Here is a 25370-nt window from a genome sequence, read left to right as displayed (position 1 = left end):
GGTACCCTTGCTTGGCACACTTAATGATACTGGCATCCAGCAGCTGCAGCCGGCTTGTGCAGTTGGGCGGAAAAAAAACAACCTTTATGTTCCTCAGGCTGGATGTATCAGGTGGGTGGCACAGTGCATTGTCCATGAAAAGCAACATTTTGTTATCCAGCTGCTGCAAAAAATTGCTGAAGAGCAAAGATGTCATCCATGCCATTTTGTTGAAGTTGTAGCTGCACGGCAGCGTCTTCAAGTTTTTAAAGCACCATGGCTTTGCAAACTTTACAACAACGAGCACGGGCAGCCTCTCGGAACCGTCCTCGTTAGCAAAATATAGTGCCATCACATGCTCTTTACTATGCTTGCCACCATGACAGCTGTCACCCTTAAACACAAGGGTTTGCTCAGGCTGAATATGGCAAAATAAGCTGCTCTCATCGGCGTTGAAAACGTCGCAGGACTTGTATGCAGCAATCATCTCCGGCAGCGACTCCATCCACTTGTTCACCATCGAAATGTCCACGGAAATGGTTTCTCCGTAGGAGCGGCTGTAAACAATTCTGTTTCGTTTTTTAAAGCGATCCAGCCACCTGTTCAATGCCTGAAAGTCGTCGACGTCAAGACGCAATGCCACAAGGTCCACCTTTTCGTTTAGAATGGCGCCATCAACGTTGATCGCAGAGCTCCGTGCTTGATGCAGCCACTTGACCAGAACTTTTTCTAACTTCTCGTGCTGTCCTTCTTTTGCCACTTGTTGGCATTCTGCAATATCACCGCTTTGTTTCCCAAGATCGTCTTAAGCGAAGATTCAGATATCTTAATGTCCCGGGCAATGCTGGCTTTTGCGGCTACATGCCGCTTTTCCGCTTCCACGATAATATTCAGCTTATTGCCGGGCGACAGAAGTGTCCGCTTTCGGGAGATCGCGCATCACGTTGCTCCACACAACTCAAAACCTCTGCTGAATGCTGGTCGCTAGGATTACAACGAAGAACACATGTGATAAACCTAGGCCTCTCCACGCTACCTTGTCGGTGATCTGCTGCTGGGAAACTGGAAGGAGAGAAACGCTTCCCCAACACAACAAGAGGCGACGCCGCTGAGAAGAGGGGGAAAAAGTGATTGTGGAGAAGGAAAGGCGCTATTTCAGCACAGCGGGCGTCGCGGGCGGTTGCTGGTGAGGGGGAGAAAAACGAATGATGAGACGAGGCAGGGAAGAAAGCTGCGCCGGAATGAACCGGTCGAGCAGCATCAAGCGCTCCGCATACAGAGAGACGGAGCGAGGAAAGAGACCCGCGGCACTTTTGTTTCGTCCGCCGTTTCGTCCAACGCTTTGCGAGGGTCGTCGTACAATGCGGGTCAAGCATAAAATTTCGTCCGATAATCGGGGTTTTTAATGCATTGCTTCTATAGGGACTTCGCCAGGACTGCGCTAATCCGTTGTAAAACCCGGGTCGTCGCAAAATCGGGAGACGTATAACCGAGGTTCCACTGTAGGTGAAGATGCTTATCGCAATAGGTTTGGCAGCAATAGCTGTGAATGCGGTGCGTGACAACCGGCTTGGGGATTTGCTGGTACCAGAATAAGAAACTGTATGCGTCATCATTTTCGCATGAGACGAGTGGCTATATACTGTTCTCAATGGCGGGTGCCTTGCCCCTGTTCTTGTTCACATGGGATCTAGTAGCTGGAAAACAGATGAAGCAGTCTGCAGCAGGGAATGGCGGTGCGTTTCTGTTGTCGCCTATTAAAACCGTGCACTGCACTTCCAACGGCACCATGCGCTGTGACACAGATTGGCAAAGATGCTTATCGCAATGGGATTGACGATTATAGCTGTGAATGCCGTGTGCGTTGACCGCCGAGATTTGCTGGACTGAAATAAAAAATTGAGTGCACGCCGGCATTTTCACTTGACACGGGCAGGTGAGTAATGCGGTGAAGCTGCCGCAGTGGACAGCTATATACTGAGTCGATCACGGGTGCCTCGTGCATTTTCTTATTTACATGGTATTCAGCAGCCAGTATATGTATCATACGATCGCAGTTTGGCGGCGCACTGAACGCTGGTGCCGAACGATCATGTTCTACAAGAACATATCAACGAGGTTCTACTGTATCTGGTATTAGGCAAAGAATGGCTTGCATTAAAACATGATCCCCAGTATCTCCTCCTGTGCTACTTACTTCATAACACTAGGTCACGTACCATGTGACACCTGCAGTTCACGGGATTTTCCAAAGCAGCGGAACTGCAGTGCATGGAGTGTCGAGGTGTAGCACCGTACCCGTAAATTAGCATACAGCGTTCCACTTGTTTGTTTGCAATGCCCAAACCTGATGAGGGGCCCTTTAAAGTCACAGGCATATCTAACAGCACGGATGGCACGGAGGACAACTGCATCCATGAGTGTGCTGCCGAATCGAGCCTGAGCACTGGCGATGGCAACAGTAGTGAGGATCAAACAGGCACTAAAAGCGTGACATGCATGCATGAACAAACGAGTGTGTTATGAAGATACTAGTGTTTCCACTTTTGGTACAAATGGATCACGCACAGCTGGAAAAATTTAACTACAATGGCCTAACCTTGTAGGGCAGCACCTTGTCATGATCACGAAAAACAATTTCGAGCCTTACACGAGAAATTGAACATTGAAAAATTTGACGGACTCAAATGTGGTTTCCATCTATGTAATGCGAAGCATTGCACAAATCGTTGCAGCACGAGGTGCCAACACAGCGACGTCAAGCTGTTGGAGCCCTAGTGGCCCGAAACGCACTTTGCCATTTTCATATTGCCTAATGGTTTAAGACATTGAACGAACCAGTGAGCAAGAGAATGAACAAACGAGTGAGTGAGAACGAACGAACGTTTTCCTTGCCAAGCACTTTGCTACCACATCTAAACCTTCAGACACATCAAAGCTCACAAACCATAGTGCACGACGCCGAAATATCATGTCACCAAAGTGAAACTTGATGTTTACTTCGCACCGTTAGTCGAGGTCACACGTTGACATCATTCATACTCAATGCGCTTGGCTGGTTCTCCCAGTGTCATCCCACGATGCCACCATCCGAAGCGCCAGCTACTTCCCATCCCTGACTCCAGATGGCACTAGCTGTTTGCTTGTTGACCCACGAAAACTACGGGATTCAGAAGGAACACTGGCTTAAAAAATGAAACTCCTTTCTCACCTTGACGTTCTTGTACTCGTCGCGATTGGGTGGCGTCCATCCATACGACACTTTACCCAGGGCAGCCCGGAAGCGCTGCTTGGCCTCCATCCAGTAGTGTGGACTTTGGGCAACAGGCCGCTTCTTCAGTTTGTCCCATTCCTGAGCAAATACAAAAAGAGAAAGGAACATTACTGTATGGTCCGATGACAAAGCGAACGCCTAGGTCGCACCCTTCACATCACTTTATTACATGTACGAAAATAGCCCTATTCAGGTTCTTGTTTTTGCAGTATGTTTGACAGACTCTGACAATGACACGAAAGAAGGGGTGCGTGGACTAAGGGTGGTGGTAGCATTGCCAGTAGCATTATCAGTAGAATTGCCAGCTCTACATTGCAAACAAAGCAGTTAATGAATGAATGAGCTTAGAAGTATGTTGAATTGAGGTTTTCGGTACAGAACCCCTTGTTTAACACAACGCACACAAACAACAAAGAGAAGACCTATAACAATGCCCGTATCTCATAGTATGTTGTCATTCATTGTGTGCCTTCTCTTTTTAAGATTGTGCTGCATTAGAAAAATCAATGAGTGAGCAGACGTTCAATTTCATAGGAGTACCCCAATGACTGACTGGTGAGAGCAAGGCATCAGGGCAGGATACTAACAGAAAAATTGGTGCAGTCACTAATGATGACCTGTGGCACAGGCCTGCCTTGATGACTAATGGCACATTCAGCTGGTTCCTACTCTGCTCCGACTCAGTTGGCAGTGATAGGAGGCCCTCTCGAGAATGGAGTCGGAGAAAGTCAGCGGCAGCCGTCCGTTTCAGCTGCTCCAAGAGAAGTCAGAGGACAGAGCCCCGTGACCAGAATCCTGTTGGACTTTGGTCATGCTCCCAACTCAAAGGCAAAAGCGACTCCGAGCGCGCCAAGCTGGAGCATAGCGCACCAAATGGACCAGGCAAAATGTGTTCCAAGAGCTCAGTTTGGACCAGACGAATGCAACGCTTATGGCTAGAGCCCTTGAAAGGTGACCAGTTGAATGCACCATAAGCTGCACAAAGCAGGTGGCACATTGCATGCAATGCATGCAAGATATAGATAGTCATGCAGGGCATACACTTCACTGGCGCGGGTTAGGCTGTGCCAGACTGATACTAACATCAGCTTTATATGAAAAGGGGTGATGACAGACCCACAGACAGGTCATAACCCAACTCACCAAGAACACAACGCAGTCATCATTTGTCCACTGAGCTGCGTTCTTGTGGTACCAGCCGATCTGGAAGATGCCCCTCTCACGGTCGACCCACTTCAAGCGGTTACCAAATGTACCGTCGTCAAGATGGGGAAGCAGAAAGTCCTGCAGGCAAATTGAAAAGTCATGCCGTCCAATTCCCACATGAAAATGGGCTCTGAATTTCCAGCTGGAAATGGTATTTCCAGCCAGGTTTCCAACTGGAATTAGCCCTTCCAGCTGGAAATAGCTGGAAATGGCACTTTCCAGCTGGAAGTGGAATCCACCTCAGCTGGTCTTCCAGCTGGAAGCAGCACTTCCAGCTGGAAGTTTTCCAGCTCCAGCTGGAAACAACTGGATACAGCATTTTTCAGCTGGAAACAACTGGGTAGAGCATTTTCCAGCTGGAAGTAGAATCTACCGACTGGAAAGTGGCAGGCGTAGAATAGCGGGATGGTTCCCACTTGCATTAAGACATTTTTTATATCTGCAACATGCCCATATTTAGTCCTAGGTGGTGTTTGTGTCAGAATGAAAGCTTTACTCTTGCAGCGGCAAAAGTTTTGTTTTTCTTCGTTTATGTTGTGACAGCAATTGTAATTAATTGCATGAACTGCATGGAAATGCTCATCACTCGCGGGTACCTTTGATCGCGATCGGGCCTGATCGAGATCGATTGCAATCGAAAGTGCCCTGTGTGATCGAGTTGCCAAAAAAAAACATATAACCAGGAAAACCGCCACTTTTATTGAACCTTACTTGTAGTAGACAAAAGCGACGCGCTCCTGATCGACACTGTTATCTTGCTACACTGTCGACGTCGTCTAGCGAGGAGCTTGCCCGATTGGTCATGATGAGCCGTTGCACAAATGGCTAGTGTTTACAGCATAGCAATTCCTTCCCTGGCTACCAAAAAAAAGAGCCCTAACATATGGCACGTTCAGCAGTTATCAGGCTGCAGTGACCGCTGCTCCTATCTTTTCCTTCCTGCACAACGCCGCTACAATCGCCGCCATTTTTGTTGAATGCTTAGTAGCTTTAGTCTCGTATCTTGTCTTGATGTGCTCTTTTGACACAAATAATAAAATAATTGGCTGGTATGGCAATATTAGTAGTTCGCAGAGAAGCTCGGATTTTTATTCGAAGCAAACAGCAGCATTACAGATGCAGGCCGAATATATAAAATATGACGACTCCACAGTGCCCCCAGTTTCGTACAGCACATGGCGGCACATAGCCGGGCAGTAGGACAACGTGAGACTCTCGGGTGTGCGTTAGTGATTGATGAACAAGTTTTTATGAGGAACCTGCATGATCTTGCACATGAAGTAATTCTTTTTAAACAGTTTCTTCTCTGGACGACGTTACAAGTACAGGCTAGCGGGTGTCAACGGTTTTTATTGCTGTAATTTGTGGTGTTGTGGATTCACCAGTGCGGATCGAACAGCACCGTTTTCTCCAGCCCTGATTCTACCATATCAAGGTAAATATTTCACTTGTCTATGTTTTGAACGTAATTAATCTTCATTTTTATCCTGAAAGTTGGCACGCTCGAGCATGGTATCATAGGTCCATGCTGTACGTGATGTTCGTATGCAAGGTGATCATCTTTGTTTTACGGAATTTGTAGAATTCACCTGTGGCAGATAGCATAATTAATGTCGCTGAGCTGAATTATTCGAAGAGGTACACGATTATTAGCACGCAAAATCGCAACAAATCTTCAACTAATTATCAAAAATTGACAAATTAACTTCTTAACTAATTACCTTGCTGTATACATTGCAATCAACGAGCTGTAGCCTGTGAGTTTGCAAAATGCATCCACTTTAAATGAATTTCCAGAATTGCGCCAGTTTCGAGATATTATTTTCCAAAGTGTGAGACGAAATAAATAGGCATTCCAATTACTTTTGTGCTCCAATGCATAAAAGAGTGTTTTGATAAAAAAGTAAGTAAATCAACAGTGCACATTTACGGCGAATTTGATGACGCATATTTCCAACTGGTGTCATTCTGGAAGTCCAAGTGGATACGCCTGGCAATCTCATCGGCTACAATTCGTAGATTGCTATATGTGCCGTAATGTAATAAATTAGGAAGTTGTTTCATTTTTTACAATTAGTTGAATTTGTGTTTCGATTTTTTGTGCAAGTAATCACCTCTCTGAAGGGTCCAGCTCAAGGACTAGAATTACGGTATCTTCAACAGGCGATTTTTAAAAATTGTATAAAAACTAAAAATTATCATCCTGTATATGCGAAGTGCTTTGCCAGTTTGCATAAGCCCCTTTTGTCTCCAATAGTCCACTTGGAAATGGTGCCATGCAATGTTTGTGCCCAATGTTGCGCATACACCTATGAAATACTAGTGTGTATGTGTCAATCTGCGCAACACAATATAAGCACAATTATGGCGTGCTTTCTTTGCAAGTGTGTGTTTGCAAACAGGCATTTAAATTGGTGCAAAACGACGATAACATAAAAAGACTGGCCCTCAAGCTCCTGCGTTATTCAGAAGATAAATGCTTCTTGGGAGGCTGCTGAGTTACATCACACGCCTAGTTCAAAATACAAGTGAGCTCATTTGAACTCCATTTAGACTAAAGCTACCGTCAACGGTGCTAAGCAATTTAACAATCACTGCATCGCTTCTGCAGGTCAGGTTGAGAGCCTTGCAAGAGCTCAGGTTGAGGCCTTGCGCCACATTAACTGTAGAAGGGGCTGTGATGAAGGTACACTATGGTACTGTCCAAAAGCTGTTGATACAATCCATCTGATTTTGGTAAAGGTCACTGTTTACTAGAACTGAGTGGATTAAAGTCATGATTGTTTTAAGTTTCACTCAATGTGTTTGAATATGTCTTTCAGATGGTGTACAAGGAGATGCGCAAGAATATTCCACATCTTCAGGGAGATGCAAGATATGCTTCCGCGATCCTTGCTGCAGGTGTTCAAATAACTGATTTAAAGTTTCAGCACTGTGCTGCGTTGGCTGTGTGTATTTTCACTGGACTGGCTGGTCCTGCGGCCAATCACATTAGCAACTAACTGTGACTTGCGACAGCGAGCTAAGATCCATGCGAGCTCTGGCCAGTTTGTATCCTGCTTGATGCGAACTTACACCCTGGGATTTCACTTGGGAATGACTCAACACCAAAGCGGCTGGTGAATGGTTTAAAGCTGGAAATGTAGTAGGAACATTTTCTGGCTCCAGCTGGAACCACTGAGCCTTCCAGCTGGTAGATTCTTCCATTTCCAGCTGGAATGTCTATTGGTCGCAGCTGGGAATACAGCAGATTCTAGCTGGAAATTATGTGGTTTCCAGATGGAATCTGCACGCTTTCCAGCTGGAAATTATGTGGTTTCCAGCTGGAAATCATATGGTTTCCAGCTGGAATCTGCATGCTTTCCAGCTGGGAATAAAATTCTTTCCAGCTGGAAATTGCGTCGCTTCCAGCTGGAATTTTCCCAGCTGGAAAACATTTCCGGTTTCATAATCCAGCTGGGAATGGAAATTATTTTCACCTGGGAATTATTTTCTTTTTCTCAGTCATAACCGCAAGTTTATTAAAATTAAAACAAGATAATATGGTTCCATCCATGAAGTAGAAAAAAGAAATTAAGCTGACTGATGCGCAGACCAATGCTAAAGGAAAAGAAAGGCAGAAGGCAGGGATGACACCAACACTACAATCGCAAAACAAGCAGGAGCTCGTTGAAAAAACAAATTCTGTCGTTGAAAAAATGCAAATGCCTGAGTGTTATACATTGTTATGGCATGTAAACTGCATCTGTATTTTCCCCAGACATTTCAGTGTAGCACATAGGCAAATCGGTCATATTACTCTTAAAGCTCAATTTCATTACATTGTGACCGTGTAAAGGCATGCTTTAATATGGTGCAGATTTAGAGGAGCTTTAGTGCAAAATTTGAGATTTTAAATACAAACAGAAGCGCCATGAAAAGCTTGCAAAAATTGCTGCTTTTGATATGAACACTGACAGAAATACCGCTGTTACCGTTTGCCGAAGGTGACACATCACCTAGAATGCGCCGCTCCTCAGTATACTGTTGGAGAAAGGCAACACCTACGGCTGTCGGCGGTGCCCCAAAATATCTCAGAAACGGCTTGCATCATATTGACAACTACCAGGTGCACGCGTCGTAGGCTTAGGTGCTGTTTAAAGGCAGTTAATAAGATTAATAAGAAAACTATGCAATTACTAGGCCTGCCGCATTGTCAAAATTGCTTTTGTAGCTTGTTTTTGCTCATCTATAATGAATTTAGCCAGATTAAAGTTTCGTTCCAATTTGCCTTATGTACGCACTTTTGCCACAAAGTATAGCCCACTGGAAAAATCTTGATCCTAACTTAATTATATGGAAGCATTTTAACAGACTCGAAATGCTTTGTTTATAAGTTGATGATGTTATACACACCCTGTTATAACCTCAAAAGGTAGCAATACTGTATATTAAAAAAAATTATTTCTAGCTCTGTCAGCTGACCAGTTGATCCCTTTACCTGCATCAGTCGAGGTCCCTTCCGAGACTTGTGATGCCGACCGGTGCGAGCTACCGGCTCCGATAACGGCGGCAGGTAGTCCTGCGAATCATCGTCGATGTACTCGTCATCCAAGCCATCATTGGGGTACGGCGGGTAGACGGTCACTTCCGTCGAATTGGGATCCTGCATGGTCACGGTGAACGTCGTCCCCGCAGGCACGGAATCAACGGGCCCACTCCCAACTACAAAGGTCTCGCCCCCGCCGCTGCCCGCCACCGCAGAGGGGGAAGAGGCAGGCACGGTGACGTAGGTGATGGTCGGCCCAGTCATCGCCCCACTGCTGATGTGTGACTGCTGGACGAGCGGTGGCTGCTGACTGAGCTGCAAGAGCGGGAGCGCCGCTTCCACTGCCTCCATGGCAGCCTTGAGAGCAACGGGATCCTGCAAATTGATTGATTCAATTGATTTGGCTGACTGGTTTGACTAGTAGCATTGCCACAAGCGGGCACTTGGGATGGCCGCCAACAAAGACAACAGTCACCTAGGCATGAGCTTAGAATGTTCCCGCTTGCACCGCCAATATCATAGTGTATGGCCTCGTTGGCTGGCTGCTATTGGACATTTACAAAGCAACAGTTCAGTTCAGTCTCGGATACAAGGGCAAAAGGCAGATGTGCTCTGCCTGACGAGACCCCAGCACCGACCGCACCTACTATGCACCTACAACTTTTGACTTGCAGTTATTCTACAAAGCGAACATTCAACAATGCATTGATGGAAGGATGGCTGAGCCCACAGTTCAGCCCATGGCTTCACCAGTTCAAGTCTGAGGAACAGGGGAAGCGGACATTACTTGGATTTAATTTACTTATTGGTTGGGTTGACTGACTGACTGAATTGATTGGTTGATTACCTTCACAGCAACTCAGTGGCTACGGCACTGTACTGCTGGGTTTGACGTGGGTTTGACTGATTTATTTGGATGGTTTAACATATTTAAGGGACATTGTGGCTACTAGAAACACTCTAGTGGAAGGTTGCAACTTAATTTCGACCACTTGGGTTTCTGTAACCATTGCAGGTACATTAACTTTTCTGCATACGCTCCCACTGAAATGTGGCTGCCTTGGCCGGGAATTCAACCTGCGAGCTCATGCTTAGCGGCAGAACACTATAACCATACCGAGCCACCATGGGGCGTGTTGCCCGGTGGCTACATAAAGTCCCCAGAGCGATTGTCATTATCATCCTAATTATGTTTACTGCATGATGAAGGACTCTCCCAGTGATCTTCAATCTCCCCTGTCTTGTGCCGCCTGACATCCCCCCCCCTCCCCATGCCTGCAAATTTCCTAATTTCATCACATCAGCTACTTCTCTGCCATCTTCTACTACGCTTCCCTTCTCTTGGCAATCATTAGGCAGCTAATAGACCATCGATTATCTGCCCTACACACTGCAAGGCCACAGTGAATACTGCACCATATACAGTTACACTTTGATATAAAGAACTTCAATATAACAAAATTCGCGACATAACAAAATATTTGACGTTTCATAACCTATTGTCCATAGAACAACGTGTATTTACAACTTCAACATAATGAAATTTCGCTTCCACCACAGAAGAATGGTGAGGCAATAAATGAAAACTTCCGCAGACGCAGATGGTCAATTGATTGAATTACAAGCTGCTGCTTGCAAACTCACCTCTCAAATTGCAGGCAGTGCAACAAGAGCCATATATCGGTCAAGATATATGTAAGAGCTAGATATATAAGAGCTACAATAAGGGCTAAGTATATCGGTCAAGCAGAGCCGCATCGTGTTCCGGATAAAGTCCAAGTGCGATAAGATTCTATCAAGCCCCGCATAATTTGTGCTTTAGGTGGAGTCAAAGTGTCCGAGGTTGAGACAAGAAAGATGGTGGCTTCACAAGTGCCGCCTTCCCACTCATGCAAAGGGAAAGAGAAAGGGAAGCGAGCTCATGCTAACGCGATCAAGCGTGCGCTAGGGGCGGGGGTAAGTTGGAGCACGCTTCGTCCGTAGCTGTGCATGAAAGTCATCAAAAGTGCAGCTGAGTGCATACGCATCTGTGCACCCTGCTTCAGAGGTAATCTGCCGCAAGTGCAAAGAGCAAGCGTGCCGAGATGGCATGGCATCATGTAAGCTGTCTTTCAGTGCGTTTAGTATTGAAGGTTGCGTAATCTCGAGTTTCGGTGACCCGTTGGAGTGAAAGGCAGACGAAACATTTGCTCCCAGTTCGGGCGGCACTATCAGCCGCATGGGTTAAGTGCACACGAAAGCGTGGCTGACTTCACCTAATTCATACCACCAATGTGAAGATATTGTCGACGCACGTGGCACGAATCCGTATCATCTATCGCCGACTCCCAAATTCATCAAAATGAATTTGTTTTTTCATTCAAATTTGCTTTCAACCAGCCTCTTTCAGCGTAAGAAAAACCGACTGGCGACTGTACTTATTTGTATACTAGGTCGAATTTCAATAGAACAAAATTTCGATATAACGAAGCAAATTGCCTATTTTACCTACTTCGTTATATTAGGATTTAACTGTACAAAAGTAAAATCAGCGCTCAGTATCACTCAAAGTACCAGTCTTGTCATCACTCGACTTCAGCCTTGTCAACAGATCCCCGATGCCATTGCACACTAATGGGCACCTGCCAAGATGCGGCTGAGATGCTATACTCACGAACCTCGGCATCCACGACGTTCATCACGATACGATTCTGGTCCTCGGGGTCAAACTTGAAGCTTGTGAACCTCGGTGATGCAGCAGATGTCTGATGAAGTGTGTGAACACAAAGTTATTTCAGCAAAGCAATGCCGCTACTCTTTTTTCTGACAGTGCATCGGGGAAATCAGTTTTGTTACACAGTTGAATTTTGCTATAACAAAGTCCCTCCTGACATGAAAACATCCTCGTTATTTCCAATATTTGTCATATGCACGTATCCATTACCTACCAGTATCGGCGAGAAAGATTTCAGTTACTTTGTTATATGCAATAATTTGTTATATCCAAGTTTGTTATATTGAGGGCAGACTGTACAGCTGACTTCCGTTAATTCTACTCTATTTAATTAGACTTTTTGGTTAATTTGATCCCGACCAAAGGTCCCGCCCAGCGCCTATGTGCAGTGTGCTCCACTTATAGCAATACCACATAACAATATATCAGTTATAACTATGAGACGACTTGAGAAAGTCAACTTGTACATTTGGACTATGAGAAAAAAAGACCTATATAATGACACGTTATTGACCACATATCGCATATGACAAGAATTTTTTTTTTCCTTCTGAACAGCGTTTTCCATGTAGAATAATCATGAAATTTGCATTCCCAAGTTCCAGTTAAACGAACAACGCTGAGACGGGCGATACGTTTGCTTACGCGAGCGCATATCTGCCATTATTAGCCGCGCAATGAGTCCTGCCCACAAGCCAATTGCGAAGGTTACGCACAGCATCACTAGTTGGCGGAGCACACCACAAGATGGCGCCAGCTACCTCACGTTGCCCACAATTGAGATATGTGTGAAGAGAGCAACAAAAAATGCCAGAAGCGAAGTGGCACCCACCCTTTTCCCCCTTCTCAGCAAGCGCGGAAATGCGCCGCGGAAGCGAAGCGGACAGCCCGGTTGATAGAAGACAGCGCAGACAAAGTGGAATGTTCTATCACTTGAGACGAAGCTGCAAATTTTGCAAGGCTCAAAAAAGTACGAGGTCGCACAGGGGTGCAGCGAACATGAAGGCTGCAACCAGAGGCCATGCCAATCAATGGTGGGCTTGGTGCGCCAGAATGAAACCCCCCCATGATAGTGAAACCAATACGGAGGAAGCCACTGACATTACCGAGCTCTAGGAGCACGTCGCTACTGACAGTGAAACAGGTCGTGCTGCAATGGGGGAGTTTCTGAGTGCAGATAGTGCTGTCTCGTTAGGTGGAGAGATCTCTGATGGGGCAATCGTTGTCGTGACACACGGTGGTGTTGTGTGACGGGGCGACAAGATTGACAATGACCTGTCTTTTACACCGACCCCGATGTTCACATGAAGTGCACTGTCGTCGATCCAAGTCGCTCGTTTATTTCGTGCAAACTAAATCATTGCCGCTAGTGTTCGCACAGCAGCTGAACACCACAGTTTTGAACCTGAAACTCCCGCAAAAGCAAGTCCGGATTTCCAACTATTTCAGCATGCCTAACGCTTGGTACGCTCTTTAGAGGTATAAATAAACCTTTCATTTTTCGCAGTCTACTTTTTGCAACGTGAATTTTTTTGTGCAAGTGGTAAATTTGGTTTCACAGCTACAAAAGTACGTTCGTCAGTTTTTCTTTTTTTATGGCAGTCCAGATATAACAATGATCAGTTATAACGATTGGATTTTTCATTCTTCTGGATATTGTTATAAGTGGACAGCACTGTATTTCTATGGGCCCCAAGTTCAGTTATTTCGGTCTTAATATTGCCTTTCACTGGATAATTTGAACTTCATTGGTCAGCGTTGCCAGAATGTAGCAGTGTTATGTTGAGAAGCATGTGCAATTTACTGCGGTGAGGCATACCAAGAATGGAAAGGGGCCACTGTCGTGGGACATGGCACGCATTTCTTAATTATAGAGGCGCGCATGTGCCATCTACAGTCACCATAGTACCTAGATGTCTAATAAGCTTACTGGCAGTCCTTCACAGCTGTTTCTGACATTGCTGTGACGATTTGAGCCCTCATTTCGCCTGCCACGTGCGTCTCATGTATACGAGATCGTTAACGGAGCCTAGTACATATTCTATAATTACACGTGCACACATGTGCTATGCACCGAGAAAAACCACTTGTGTTTTGGGGAAGCTAGCAAAAAGGAAAGTAGTAAGATGAAAAAGCTGGGAAGGTTGAGGGGACACTTAAAGCCAACAAAAAGTAGGGGTCTATTTGAAACTCTGAAGGCCTACCAGCAGTGGCGTAGCTAGGTCGTCCGGCATCCGGGGCCCTTAGCTCTTCTGTCACCCCCCCCCCCTCCCCGGGTGTAGTCGAGGAAGGCGAGGATATCGCCAATTTTCAGGTGTTTCAGACGTATATGACACCTCCCCCCCCCCCCCCCCCCTACTCGCCCCGTGCACCTGGGGCCCATGGCCCCCCGGCCCCCCCTGTTGCTACGCCACTGCCTACCAGTAAACTTATTAGGCATCTCGGTGCTCGTGCTGTGGCTGGAGATGGTGCATGTGTACATTAAGGCACACAAACTATGTCCCGTGACGATCACGGCGCCCCCCCTCACCCCCGCTTAATATGCTTCACCACATAATACAATTGCATTGTGGCTAAGCTAACATTAAAGTCAAATGAATCGATGGCGTCTTTTGGCATTTTTTGTGTCTTTTGTTTAATTCGACCAGTTTCGTTGACCACTTCAGGTTCGAATTAACGAAAGTGGACTGTATTAAGGATCTGCACAAACTATGGTAAAAGACAGCAACAGCAAAAGTTGGAAGTGCCTCTTTTGTCTATTATTTCATTCCATGTTTGCGACAGTTGTGGAGTTCTATAAGTGCAGTATATCAATGCACAATTGACAATGCGAAGGATGACATGCTGTAGCCCACAAAACAATGATAAAGTGCCATTAGACAGTGACGAAAATGGACATTAAAGGGCCCCTCATCAGGCCCCATAGCAAATTTTGGTTATATGCTGGAAGTTGTTACATGTCCTCTAGGGAGGGTTCTGCCACCAAAAAATTTCAGATCGGCTCGTTAATTGACGAGATATAAATAGTTCAGTGTTGCAAACCCATGATTTCAGGAGGCGAGCTTCACCGCAAACACTGACGCTTTCTCCACTCGCCCCGTCTGGCCTCCGCAAGCAAAATTCCTTCCCTGTGTTCTCCCATACCAGACCTCAAGGATCGCGCGATATATACGTCACGGGCCTCGCCTCCATCTTTCTTTTTTTCCCCTCGCTTTTTTGCCCTACAGTGCACTTCCGCTGACGACGTCGCGTGCGAGCTGTTCAACTGTCTTGTTTCGAGCAGCACACGATTTTGCAAGCTGTGTACAAGGACACCTTAATAGCGGTATATCTCTGTGCTACACGAACACTGAGGCAAAAACAAGCGGATCACAGAGCGTGATTTCGTGCTGGAGCACAGTAGAAAATGACACAATTTTGGTGTCTGCGCGCACGACGTAAGAATAAGCAGATGAAACGGAAGTACATCTCTCCTGCTGCGGTGCGAAGTAAAACAAAAACATGCAGACATTCGGTTCGTGTGTTTTACCATTTCTCTAAGCTTTAATTCATCTATTCTAGCAACATATTATACAAATAACAGATGTTGGCTCAAATAATTCATGCAGTCACGTGTCACCACAAGCAACATCGCAGTGCAAACACGTGTACAGTCGCCGACCGTTTATTTGGACCTCACGGGGACTGCGAAAATGTCCGAATAAACAGGTGTCCGAAAAAGCAGATTAAGAAAAAATAATGAAATCCTTTATTTCCACGCACTTAATCGGGCTCGGCAGCAGGCTTGGAAGAAATCGTGAATGCTCCGTTGCACGCTGTTCCGTTTACGCGCTATCAGATAAGCCTGAATCTCGGAGAGGGTCGTACGGTCACTATTAGCGGCTGAAAGCACAGTCACTGTTTGTACACGCTCCGCATGCCACGGCAGCATAGCACATGGTGCGTCATCTTCCGACTCAGTCATCGTCCGGCGATGCAGCAGAAACCTGATGAATGATCTTGCCGTCGTCAAGTTCTGCGCATGTCAATACAGCAGTGTCAGCACCTATGAAACTGTCAAATGAGACGGTGTCCGGAATCGCAATGCAACCACTGCGCAGGTCTCGGCAGAACATTTCCCGCGTCAGTAGAGAGCACATCGGAAGGCGACAAGTCTTGGGGCTCCCGGCACCCGCTTGCCGGCATTCCCCAGCGCAGTCTGCGCCGGCACTGTCGGCGCCAGCAGACCCTTGACGCGATGTTTACGTATGCCGCGTTGGATCACCGAAACCTCGACACAGCACACAAAGCAAACACCACCGTGCCGACACCAGTCGCACAAACGAAAAACCTGCTCGCAGCGTCTTGCGCGAAGAAACAAATCAGCTGCTGGATTGTCTTGACATGGCTTGCTAAGCTGAAACCGGAACTGCTGCAGAGCCACTCTATCTAACCAAGCAGAAACGATGATGAGCGGGGATTTCCAGTAGCGCCACTACGTGGGGCAGCAAGGAAGCTCCGTTCAAAATAAAAATGGCGTTCAGCAAGTCGAACCATGCACCGGTCAGAGTCGGTGCATGGTGCTCTCGACCGAGTTGGCTCAAGGAGTGTCCGAAAAATCAGACGAGAGGTTGCAAGGTGTCCGAACTTTCGGCAGTTGTTATACATTATGGTCTATGGGGAGAATGGCGGGGCCGCGAAGCTGACCGAATAATCGGGCATGTCCGAATTTTCGGAGTCCAGAAAATCGGTCGGCGACTGTACTTAGGGGCACTAGAACGCGCATGTCATCCTCCGGCTTGGAGCGTGGCGGCCGCGAGAAGGGAAAACGGCGCTCAGTCTGAAATTTCAGATCTTTCTGCAGCACGCAGTGACGTAATGCTTTGCAGACACAATCGTTATCATGCATTGTATACTCTGCACTTGTCAGCTTAAAATGGCCAGGCCTGGTGAGAGGCCCTTCAAGTGTGAATAAATTTCTATTCTGTAAAGGTAAACTTCACTGGATGCATCTTTTTACAATTGCCAGAATTGGAAAATGCTACACTTTCCTTGTTAAATAAATATGGTGCATGTTAGATTTCCACTTTGTTTAGGATATCTAATATCATTCTTTGAGCCCCAAAAAACTTAGTGCGTGTTAGATTCAGAGGCTTGTAAGAAAAAAAATCAAACGAAACAATGCCACATGAACAAGTGGTGCAGCTGGTCATTTTTTCTGTCCCTTCTTTAATATGACCCATGAGATAATTCGATCAATCTTGCCAGTCCCATCAAAGTTAAATATGTGGCGGTCAATTGTGCTTTATGCCATGGCACAACAAAACAGTATTTTCTTTCTTATCAGCACAGCTTTAGGTGTGGTAAGGTTGGCTGACCAGCAACCGAAAGTCTCACAGAAGTTGCAAGAACCTATATCGCCTCGCTTGCACCAGCCTACCTTCTGAGCCAAGTCGTCAGGAAGGTGCACCGTGGGAACGGCATACATGTGGTCCTCGATGTGGTCGGGAAAACGAGGCGGGTCTTCCACTTCAGCTACTCGCTGCTCGCCGAGGGTCTCCTACAAAAGCAGGTGCAAACAAAAGTCATTGAGAACGATACCCATAACAACCTTGCAGAGTGTTAAGAGCACCACTGCACGCAGAGCACTTCAGTCAAATGTCATTATAATGCATTCGAATCTGACACAAAAACACCTTCGTCATAAGCCTGTAATTGTTACATGCTTATAATGGCAGGAAACATTACAGTTTCACTTGGTTTTATCGGATAATTTGTAAGTATCCATGTTTCTTATGTCAAGGTTCAACTGTATGTATTGGCAAGAAAAAGATATTGTGTGAACTCTGTTGTGTTTGACTTTGTGCTCAATGCTATGGACAAAGGGAGGCCATGAATACCACCATGATTCCCGAAACGATGCTGTCTTCATTCTCTTATTTTTTAGTTTTGCCTTGGATCGCTGCTGGCTTCTGGATTGTCTTGGATTGGCCCGCTACACTATAGACTCCATGCACTGTGGCAATTAATTTAAGCAAAGCTTTTGTTGGTGAACACGAGGAACCCTGTTCCTATTTAGAGACAATTTGCTCACAAAGCACACAATAAAGTGGGATGCGTTTGCATTGGGAACAATGCTGCTCAAAGTGCTTTTGTAGTGCTCCAACACAGCACATGTGGGTAACTGAAACCAGAGTCTCACACACATATTCCACACCAAACTGAACTGAATGAAGTATTTCTCAGATAACTTGTTTGCACCTGTGGATGACATGGACATATCCTGCTGCTCCCTCGTCGCTGTACATTGATGCTTCCCCCACTTTGCATGCGCAAGCAAGTGTGCACTAGCATTCCAAGCCGTCCTTCGCTTTATATCAATGCTGCTCCATTATGCGTTTCTGGATGAAATGTGCTCGTCACCCATCAGCAAATGCACGCAGCGTGTGTACCCCGTCAAAAGAAAACCGAAAGCTACGACAGCCACAAAATTTCTTACAAAATTACTGAAAGAAACTCTACTGCTGTGAGCTTTCAATTGCTACTACAATGATGGTCAGTACATGGATCTGCCTAACATTCATGCTTATGGCTTCAAATGTTTGAGTGAAGCTGCTCATTATGCTTAATCTTTCTAAGCTTTCAAGCACTTGTGGTTGTGCACTCATCATGCGTAATGCCAATATAAGGTAGTATTTTGCTGAAAATGATAAATTTGCAAAGTCGTAAAGCCATTTGCAGCCATAAGGATAAAACTTAGGCAAATGCGTTTACTGACCATCATTCCCATGCTAGCTGAATCGCCATGCTTGCAGCGCCCGTATATGGATGGATGTGGATGGATGTTATGAGCGTCCCCTTTGGAACGGGGCGGTGGCTTGCGCCACCAAGCTCTTGCTACTATGCTGCCTAATATCCTACCTAGGGGCGCTATTCTGGACATTCCGCCATTTTCTTCGGAGCGTGACGTAGGCGCGACGCAAACAAAATGGCGCTGGTGGCCCGGTTTTGCTTACGTAACGTGACGCCAACTTGACGTTTCGCCTAAGAAACTGAAATGAAGGCACTGAATGTAGCGTTATCAGTAAAGCAAAACAGTTTTCCTCCGCAGTAAAAATAAAGCAGCTATCTCAAAGCGTATGATTATTCTGTCGAAAACGCTTCTCGCTTCCGTCGTCTGCTGCGTACAAGCCGTCGTCTGCTTCAGTAGCTCGGATGCGTGTCCCTGGAAAATGGAATGAGTCATCGCATGTTCGTGCCAACGCGCTTGTTTTCTTTCTTAAGACAACATACGCGAACTACCAGTGGTGATGCGCACACGTTCTAGGCCACGTTATCGCTATTTCGTGAAACGCAAGTGACTCAGCCCGACTCGGCTGGCTTAGAAACGGCCGAATATCACCGATAGCGTTGCGCGCGCCAGAGATATCCACTAGAGCGACGCAAGCGCCGGCGCTGCCATCTCTTGTTCATTTCGCTGGTTACTCGCACCGCGGGAGGAAACTTCAAGGCGCCGCCTTGCGTGCATTTCTTTTTGTAAGTTAGAAAAAGGCCGTTGTCATAACTTTTGATTGTGCGAAAAGGCATTAATCTCGATTACAATACAAATGCAGCAGTGAAAAGTGGACAACATTGCTGAAAGTTTGCTATATTCAACCAATATTATTTCGTATTTACGCGTTCTTTTAAAAAACGATGGCCCAAAACACAAATGCCAACACCACCCGAGAGCGATGCAAATACTATGAGCACGCGTTATGAACAAAAGATTTTCGTGGCGCCAAACGACGGGGAAAATGTGGCGATACGCATTCCTCTCGGCTGCCATTGCATATGGCTGCCCATTAGCATAATTCGCGCGGCTCGTCGCAGCAAAAATTATGGCGGAAAATCTCAGCAATGGCGGCCCTGCGCAACGTCACGCATCGTCAAAATGACGTTTACGAAACAGCCCTTCCTGTGACGCTGTATATAACTAGCACCACAGTTCCCTCTAGTGAGTGTTGTCAGAAACTCTGTGGTGAAAGCAGAGTGGCGCCATCTATGGGGGCCTAGCATCGCACAGAAGTAAGACTAGCAGGTGCCAGCTGAGCAGTGGGTAGGCAGGGCAGGCTTCAAGGCACATGTGAACAGGGGACCTGTATGGGCCCTGAAATGTGGAACTTTGGTACAACGAACATGTGACGAAGTAAATTAAAATGTTTCTAGCCGACACCAGCATGTACCAATATGTGTATATAAAATAGTTCGGACTGTATTATATCTTAATTTATTTGACAAGCGCATATCTTTACTCCAATTACATTCCCTCCTTGCTGGACAGGCTTCCGTCAAACACTGCGCTGAACAAAGTATACATGCCTCTTGAACAGAAGCACTTGAAGCAGGCCTCTGCTTGACAGCCACCTTCTGAGGGCTGGCGGCCGTTGTTTGTACGACAGGGTTTGGCCGTCGTTGAACCGACGTCCGACGCTTACTTGCAAAGCCAAAGAAACGCCGAAACTTTTCTGTAAGAAAAAAAAAACGACATGACACTTGAATAAGCATCACATTTACTCATACCTAAGCCACTTTTCAAACGCTCATTTTTCCTTGTTTTTTCATGACATAATTACTGGACTGGAAAACAACTTTAGGCTTTGAACCAAATAAGCAATATTACAAAGTCAAAGCACTCTCGTTTTTCTAGAAACTTGTGAGCAAACAATTCAAACTTATTTCAAGCTTAAAAACAAAGGTTAGTCAAGGGAGTAACTCTCTAGAAAAAGAAGTTTGCACTCTTTGGGGTGTATCTTGTCCCCAAACAAAATCGTCATTTGTCACGCTTGAGTTTCTGTTCTCGAAAACTCTACGCTAGCTACTTTTCTGTCAAGAAAGTTATGTCACACTGATTAAGATGCATGGTGCTCGTGACCTAGAAGTACTGGATACACAGCATTAAAGAAAGAAAAGGCATGCAAGGTAGATGACGATTATTGTTTGGAGACAAGATAGGACCCCGAAGGGTGCAAAAATTTTGTTGAGTGTAGTACTATACCCTTAGTGCTATACACCAGAAGTTGTCAACACTGTCTTAGACACAACTCCGTTACATTTTTAGTTAATACAAGGACAACTGTGTTGATGTGCGACATGCCCTTTGTCGTCACCTCGTCAAGCAAAGATGCCAGCAGCAACTTGCAGCACGCAGTATGGAGGCATTATATATATGTGTGTGTCTGTGTGTGTGTGCGTGTGTTGAAAGTCCTGTTTTGCCATATTCTAGCATCCTCTGTTCCCCTTGCGCTGTTCTATTTTGACAACGTTAAAGAAATACTGAAATTACATTTTTGTTTCCCTCATTTAAGGAAGGCCCTGCACCTAATAATGTTACAAAAGGTACTGGTAAGCCTCAGAGCACCCTAAATAATTTACTATAATAAGTTTTCTAAAAGTGACTTTCAGTTTTGTTTCCTGCGAAGTGTACGTGTCACGACGTCATGACACAGATGGTGGTCACACAGGAAGCTGGACATCGCAACATTTTCGCACTCGCTCCAGCGCATTAATTTGGTCTGTTATGCTGCTAACACAATGAGTAGCAGCATGGCAGACAACAGAGCGAGCTGGAGTGATTGCAACAACTTCACGCTGTCCTGACCCCATGTGACCCCCTTCTGTGCTCATAGCTAAATATAGACACTTTCACCGACACCTTCTGTGTCATGACTTCAAGGGACATACACCTCCTCGTAGATGGAACAAAAATGTTTTGTACTTTATTTAGGGAACTCTGGTCATGCCAGTATTTCTTCTGGAGTTTCAAGTTCCAGGACCTTCATTTCAGTTTCACTTTATTATTCTTTAAATACAATGAGTTGGTAAGATACAATATACAGACGAGGGTCCCAAAGTCAAAGACTGCAAAGGGGACCATATGACACAAAAATGGGCGAAGTCAATAATGCCATGTCACTGTTCCTTCAACCACCAACTCAGCAAAGCTTGCCATTTTGATGTGAAAGTCGTGCGACGCGCAACATTAGCTACATTAATTCTACCACCACACCCAGTATGCCAAGGTTTTTGCCATGCATAGCGTGCAAATGGCTAGAACTGGCTTACTCTGGCTTTTATTGGGCAGCAACTTCTGCTTGTTGGCGCCCTTGGACACAACTTGGTCTCCGTGCTTAAACAGAGTGGGGACCGCGTTCCACACTAGCTGGTTGCGGTAGGTGCTGCTGAAGTTCTGCTTTGTAAAATGGGTCGAGCACAGCCGGTAGTTGGCGAACAGCTTCTCGGCTGGCTTGTCTCGCAAGTCGAGCCGTCCGCAGTTGGCCACCCACTTTCTGCATCTACACGGCGTTGAAGTGAAATTGAAATCAGCCATCGAAGCTAGCACAGATGCCAATAAAGAACACAGTTTCCTACAAAAAAAATGTTAGCAGGAACTCCAGCACTGCAAGTGTTATGTCGCCGTGGGAGCAAAGGCCAGTAATGTATGGATTTGCCTAGTCTTCATGCTCACGGCTTCGTATATTCTTGTGTCATCATTTTTCATGCTTTTTCTTTCTAAATTTCCCAAGCAATCATAGTTTTCTAACATAACAGGCGCAATCATTGTGAAGTATTGCATTTATAACTAAATGTCTTGTTGAAAATGACCAGTGTGCAGAGTCACAAGCCCATTTGCAGCCAGAAGGACAAAGTTTAGGCAAATCTATACACTACACATTGTTCCCTCCTGGCTGAACCATGACACTTGTTGCTTCTATAGATACTAGCACCAGAGTTCCATCTAGTAATTTTTGTAGAAAACTTTATGCATGGAAGGAAGAAATGCAATCAGGCAGCAGTAATTTTCAAGCTTCGTTACTGACATCTTTGCCAGTATCATTTTCAGACCATTTAGTCGACTGCATGACAAAAGAGTCTCCAGGAAATTTCCATTCAGCTCTGCCCATGTCCACCAAACAGGATCTAAGCCTGCAAATTTTCTTTTCTATATCACCTGACATGGTCCCCTGCCATACTGAACTGCTTTCTTTTTTCTTGCCTTGGCACTTAACTTGTTAATCCAGAGGCTACCAATTATGTGCTCTATACATCACGCTTGACTCAGGGAAGTATTCTTGGTTGATCACTTCTGAAGACGCTGCCACATTTTTCTTATGTAATGCACAGTGTGATCACTCACTCGAGCAATGAGCATCGCGTCAATATCCATTAGAGCGATCCATCAAGACCATGGCACCTGCGTAGCTTTACTTTGCCCTATTAATCGAACGTCATCTATCCATGCATGGTGCCCAATCTAACCTGTACGTTCCAATCTCTTGGCAGTCATGTGGACTCGTGCGAGCAGAAGCAGGTGAAGGACTCAACGTTTGCAAGAAAGCCTGCAGACACTGGTCTTTAATATTAGTCTTGCACTATTACGTCTAAGCATAAGCTGTTGTCAAAATTAAATTGGGGGTGTGAACATCGTCATGCAATGCACAGACTACGAGATATACTGTAGCAAGGGGCTTTCAATTAAATTTTGACCACCTGGATTTCTTCACCATGCTCCCACAGCTTATTTACACCTGCCAACTTGTGAACTTTAATATTCAGAAAAATACCACGGATGCAGCACTGGAAGGAGAGATGAAAGGGAGATGAAGTTTTTTTTTTTAAGTTTGCCTTGAGCGCGAGCCTTCTGTAGGACACCTATGCACTTACTGACAATGAATCACCTTTGAAAGCAGCACATGAGCCGCAGCTAATCTGGAACAGCACAAACTGACAAACAACACACTGTTCTCAGATTGCAGCCACTTTTTCAGCAACCTTGGTGTTGCCGATTTTGCCTGCTTCAGGAACTGTTTGCTTGAAGCAGGTACCCGTCTGGAATCCTTTCTCAATCAGAAGATTTTCAAGGACATGGTCAGAGACCGGTGAGAGAAGCTTTCTTCACAAACAGAATTTGTTTGTTGGAAAACTTGATGAAATTTTCATAAAGCTTGTAGGACGATCCCAAATTCGTAAACTGTATGAAAAATTCAGGAGATTTGGCAGGTGTGCTTGTTACACAAGCATTTGCGCATTTCACTGCTTGAACCCATGACCTCTCATTCAGCAGCAGAATGCCGCATAACCACAGGGTAACCATGATGGGTAAAATTACTGCTACACATCTAATCAGCACTTAGTGGTCATTAAAATGTACAAACTGATATAGATGTTAACCAGTTCATGCCGCAAGGCAATGAAATCAAAACCAGCGTCGACAAGAAAACACGTGGCAATAAGTTGCCCCAGGTGAAAGAAATTTTGCCTGTAATGCTGGATTATTAACCAATCCCCAACTGATAGTAGACATCAGTTTCAATAGACTGCAGCACTACTGAAGTTACCACTATAAGAGCTTTATGTGTGGCAGCACGACATTTAGTAAGATTGGTATATCCCGCATGAACAGTTTCTGCATTGCCACTCGGTAACTGCCAGTGTTCCATTTTCCACTCAAGAAGAAAAACAAAAGAATGCTCCAAACTGTAACTTAGTTTATGCCAGGCCAGTTAAACATAGTTGACACCAACAGTGCTCTTGGGCATAAGGTTAATGCACCGAATAAAACTTCCAACTACATTAATAAACAATAAAAACAAAGCATGCAAATTTTTATGTATCGTGCATTATTGTGTTTTGAGGTATTTATTCACATGATATTTTTTTTGATCCTTTTTTTTTTCTTGTACACGAATTTAGTATACGTTAAGCAAGTGCAACTCCTAATTTAATGTAGAGCAGGCATTTTATGGTGGAACAGCTGTAGTGGTGACTAAATTGTGTCAGAGGAGAGTTCACGTGCAGTCATAACAGCAACCACTCTGGAGCTGTATCATGATCAGATATCATGCAAAAGGAAGTTTAATCAGGCATTCCAGTATAATTATGATGCTCGGGTTTGTCTAAACACGTGAGATTTCTTTTTTTTTTTACATTCCCGAAATTAGGTGTTTGCATCCATAATTGCACTGTGCTCGGTTAGTTTAGTTTTTTTTGTAAATTTCTCGCGTCATATGACAATTCTAATTTTCACAATTAAGAAAAACCTAATGAAGATGTGCAGCTCGATCTTAGTAAAACTGTAGGTGTGAAAAGAACGGGAGTCGGCACGTTCGAATTCCGCATGAGTACGTTTGGCAGCACATAAAGTGCGGTCATCAGCATTTACCTAGCAGCTGCCGAGAAAGCGATTTCAAAGCACCCACAACTCAACTTTTGCTCGGCTGCCAACAGCTTCCGAGTGCTCGCGCATGCGCTCGTGGAAATATTTACACCATAGTTCCAGTTTCGCATCGCACCGATGCAACCTCGATAAGAAGTGCGTTCACAGCGTTTTGAAAGATCAACAGGTTACGCGTCGCCACGACTTCAATCGCGTAGTAAGCGAGCAGTTGGAAAAAGGATCTTGACCCTCAGGGCCAAGCAATGAGACGGGGGTGCCGTACACCGTAGTCCGAGCCGACATATGCGAAACGCCAAAATCACAGTGACGAGAAGGGGCAAGACGCAACGCAAAACATGAATGGATATATTCACCGCTGCAGCAGGTGTATTAGATAACTCTGGTTGAATGACGGCTGCGTGTCTTTCTTTTTTCTCTCCGACGTCAAGAAAAGAGAAGTGAAAGCCACGCTTTGATAAGATTAATGGCGAGATCC

At 45.4% G+C, this 25370-nt stretch overlaps 1 protein-coding gene and 1 long non-coding RNA gene across 3 annotated transcripts in view; one reads left to right on the top strand and one right to left on the bottom strand.

The window, feature by feature from the left end:
• LOC135914556 (uncharacterized) overlaps window positions 1-25370 on the top strand; it is a 275492-nt gene that overhangs the window by 87215 nt on the left and 162907 nt on the right. The gene's annotated exons all lie outside the window — the stretch shown is intronic.
• The window catches only part of LOC135914573 (uncharacterized), a 34970-nt gene that overhangs the window by 8881 nt on the left and 719 nt on the right, over window positions 1-25370 (bottom strand). The window contains exons 2-8 of one of the 2 annotated variants that reach the window (XM_065447486.1): window positions 21784-22013; window positions 20041-20186; window positions 17120-17239; window positions 11645-11731; window positions 8940-9362; window positions 4397-4537; window positions 3191-3331 (exon numbers count right to left, since the gene is read on the bottom strand). In XM_065447486.1, the coding sequence (XP_065303558.1) occupies window positions 3191-3331; window positions 4397-4537; window positions 8940-9362; window positions 11645-11731; window positions 17120-17239; window positions 20041-20186; window positions 21784-22013 (1288 nt within the window). The remainder of the gene's footprint in view (window positions 1-3190; window positions 3332-4396; window positions 4538-8939; window positions 9363-11644; window positions 11732-17119; window positions 17240-20040; window positions 20187-21783; window positions 22014-25370) is intronic. The other variant, XM_065447487.1, reaches the window with a different exon arrangement.

Source organism: Dermacentor albipictus, chromosome 6 (assembly GCF_038994185.2).
Source record: "Dermacentor albipictus isolate Rhodes 1998 colony chromosome 6, USDA_Dalb.pri_finalv2, whole genome shotgun sequence".
In the NCBI taxonomy this organism is placed as follows: Eukaryota; Metazoa; Arthropoda; class Arachnida; order Ixodida; family Ixodidae; genus Dermacentor; species Dermacentor albipictus.
The sequence above is the reverse complement of the archived record's forward strand: the minus strand, read 5'-3'. Positions and strand labels throughout refer to the sequence as shown.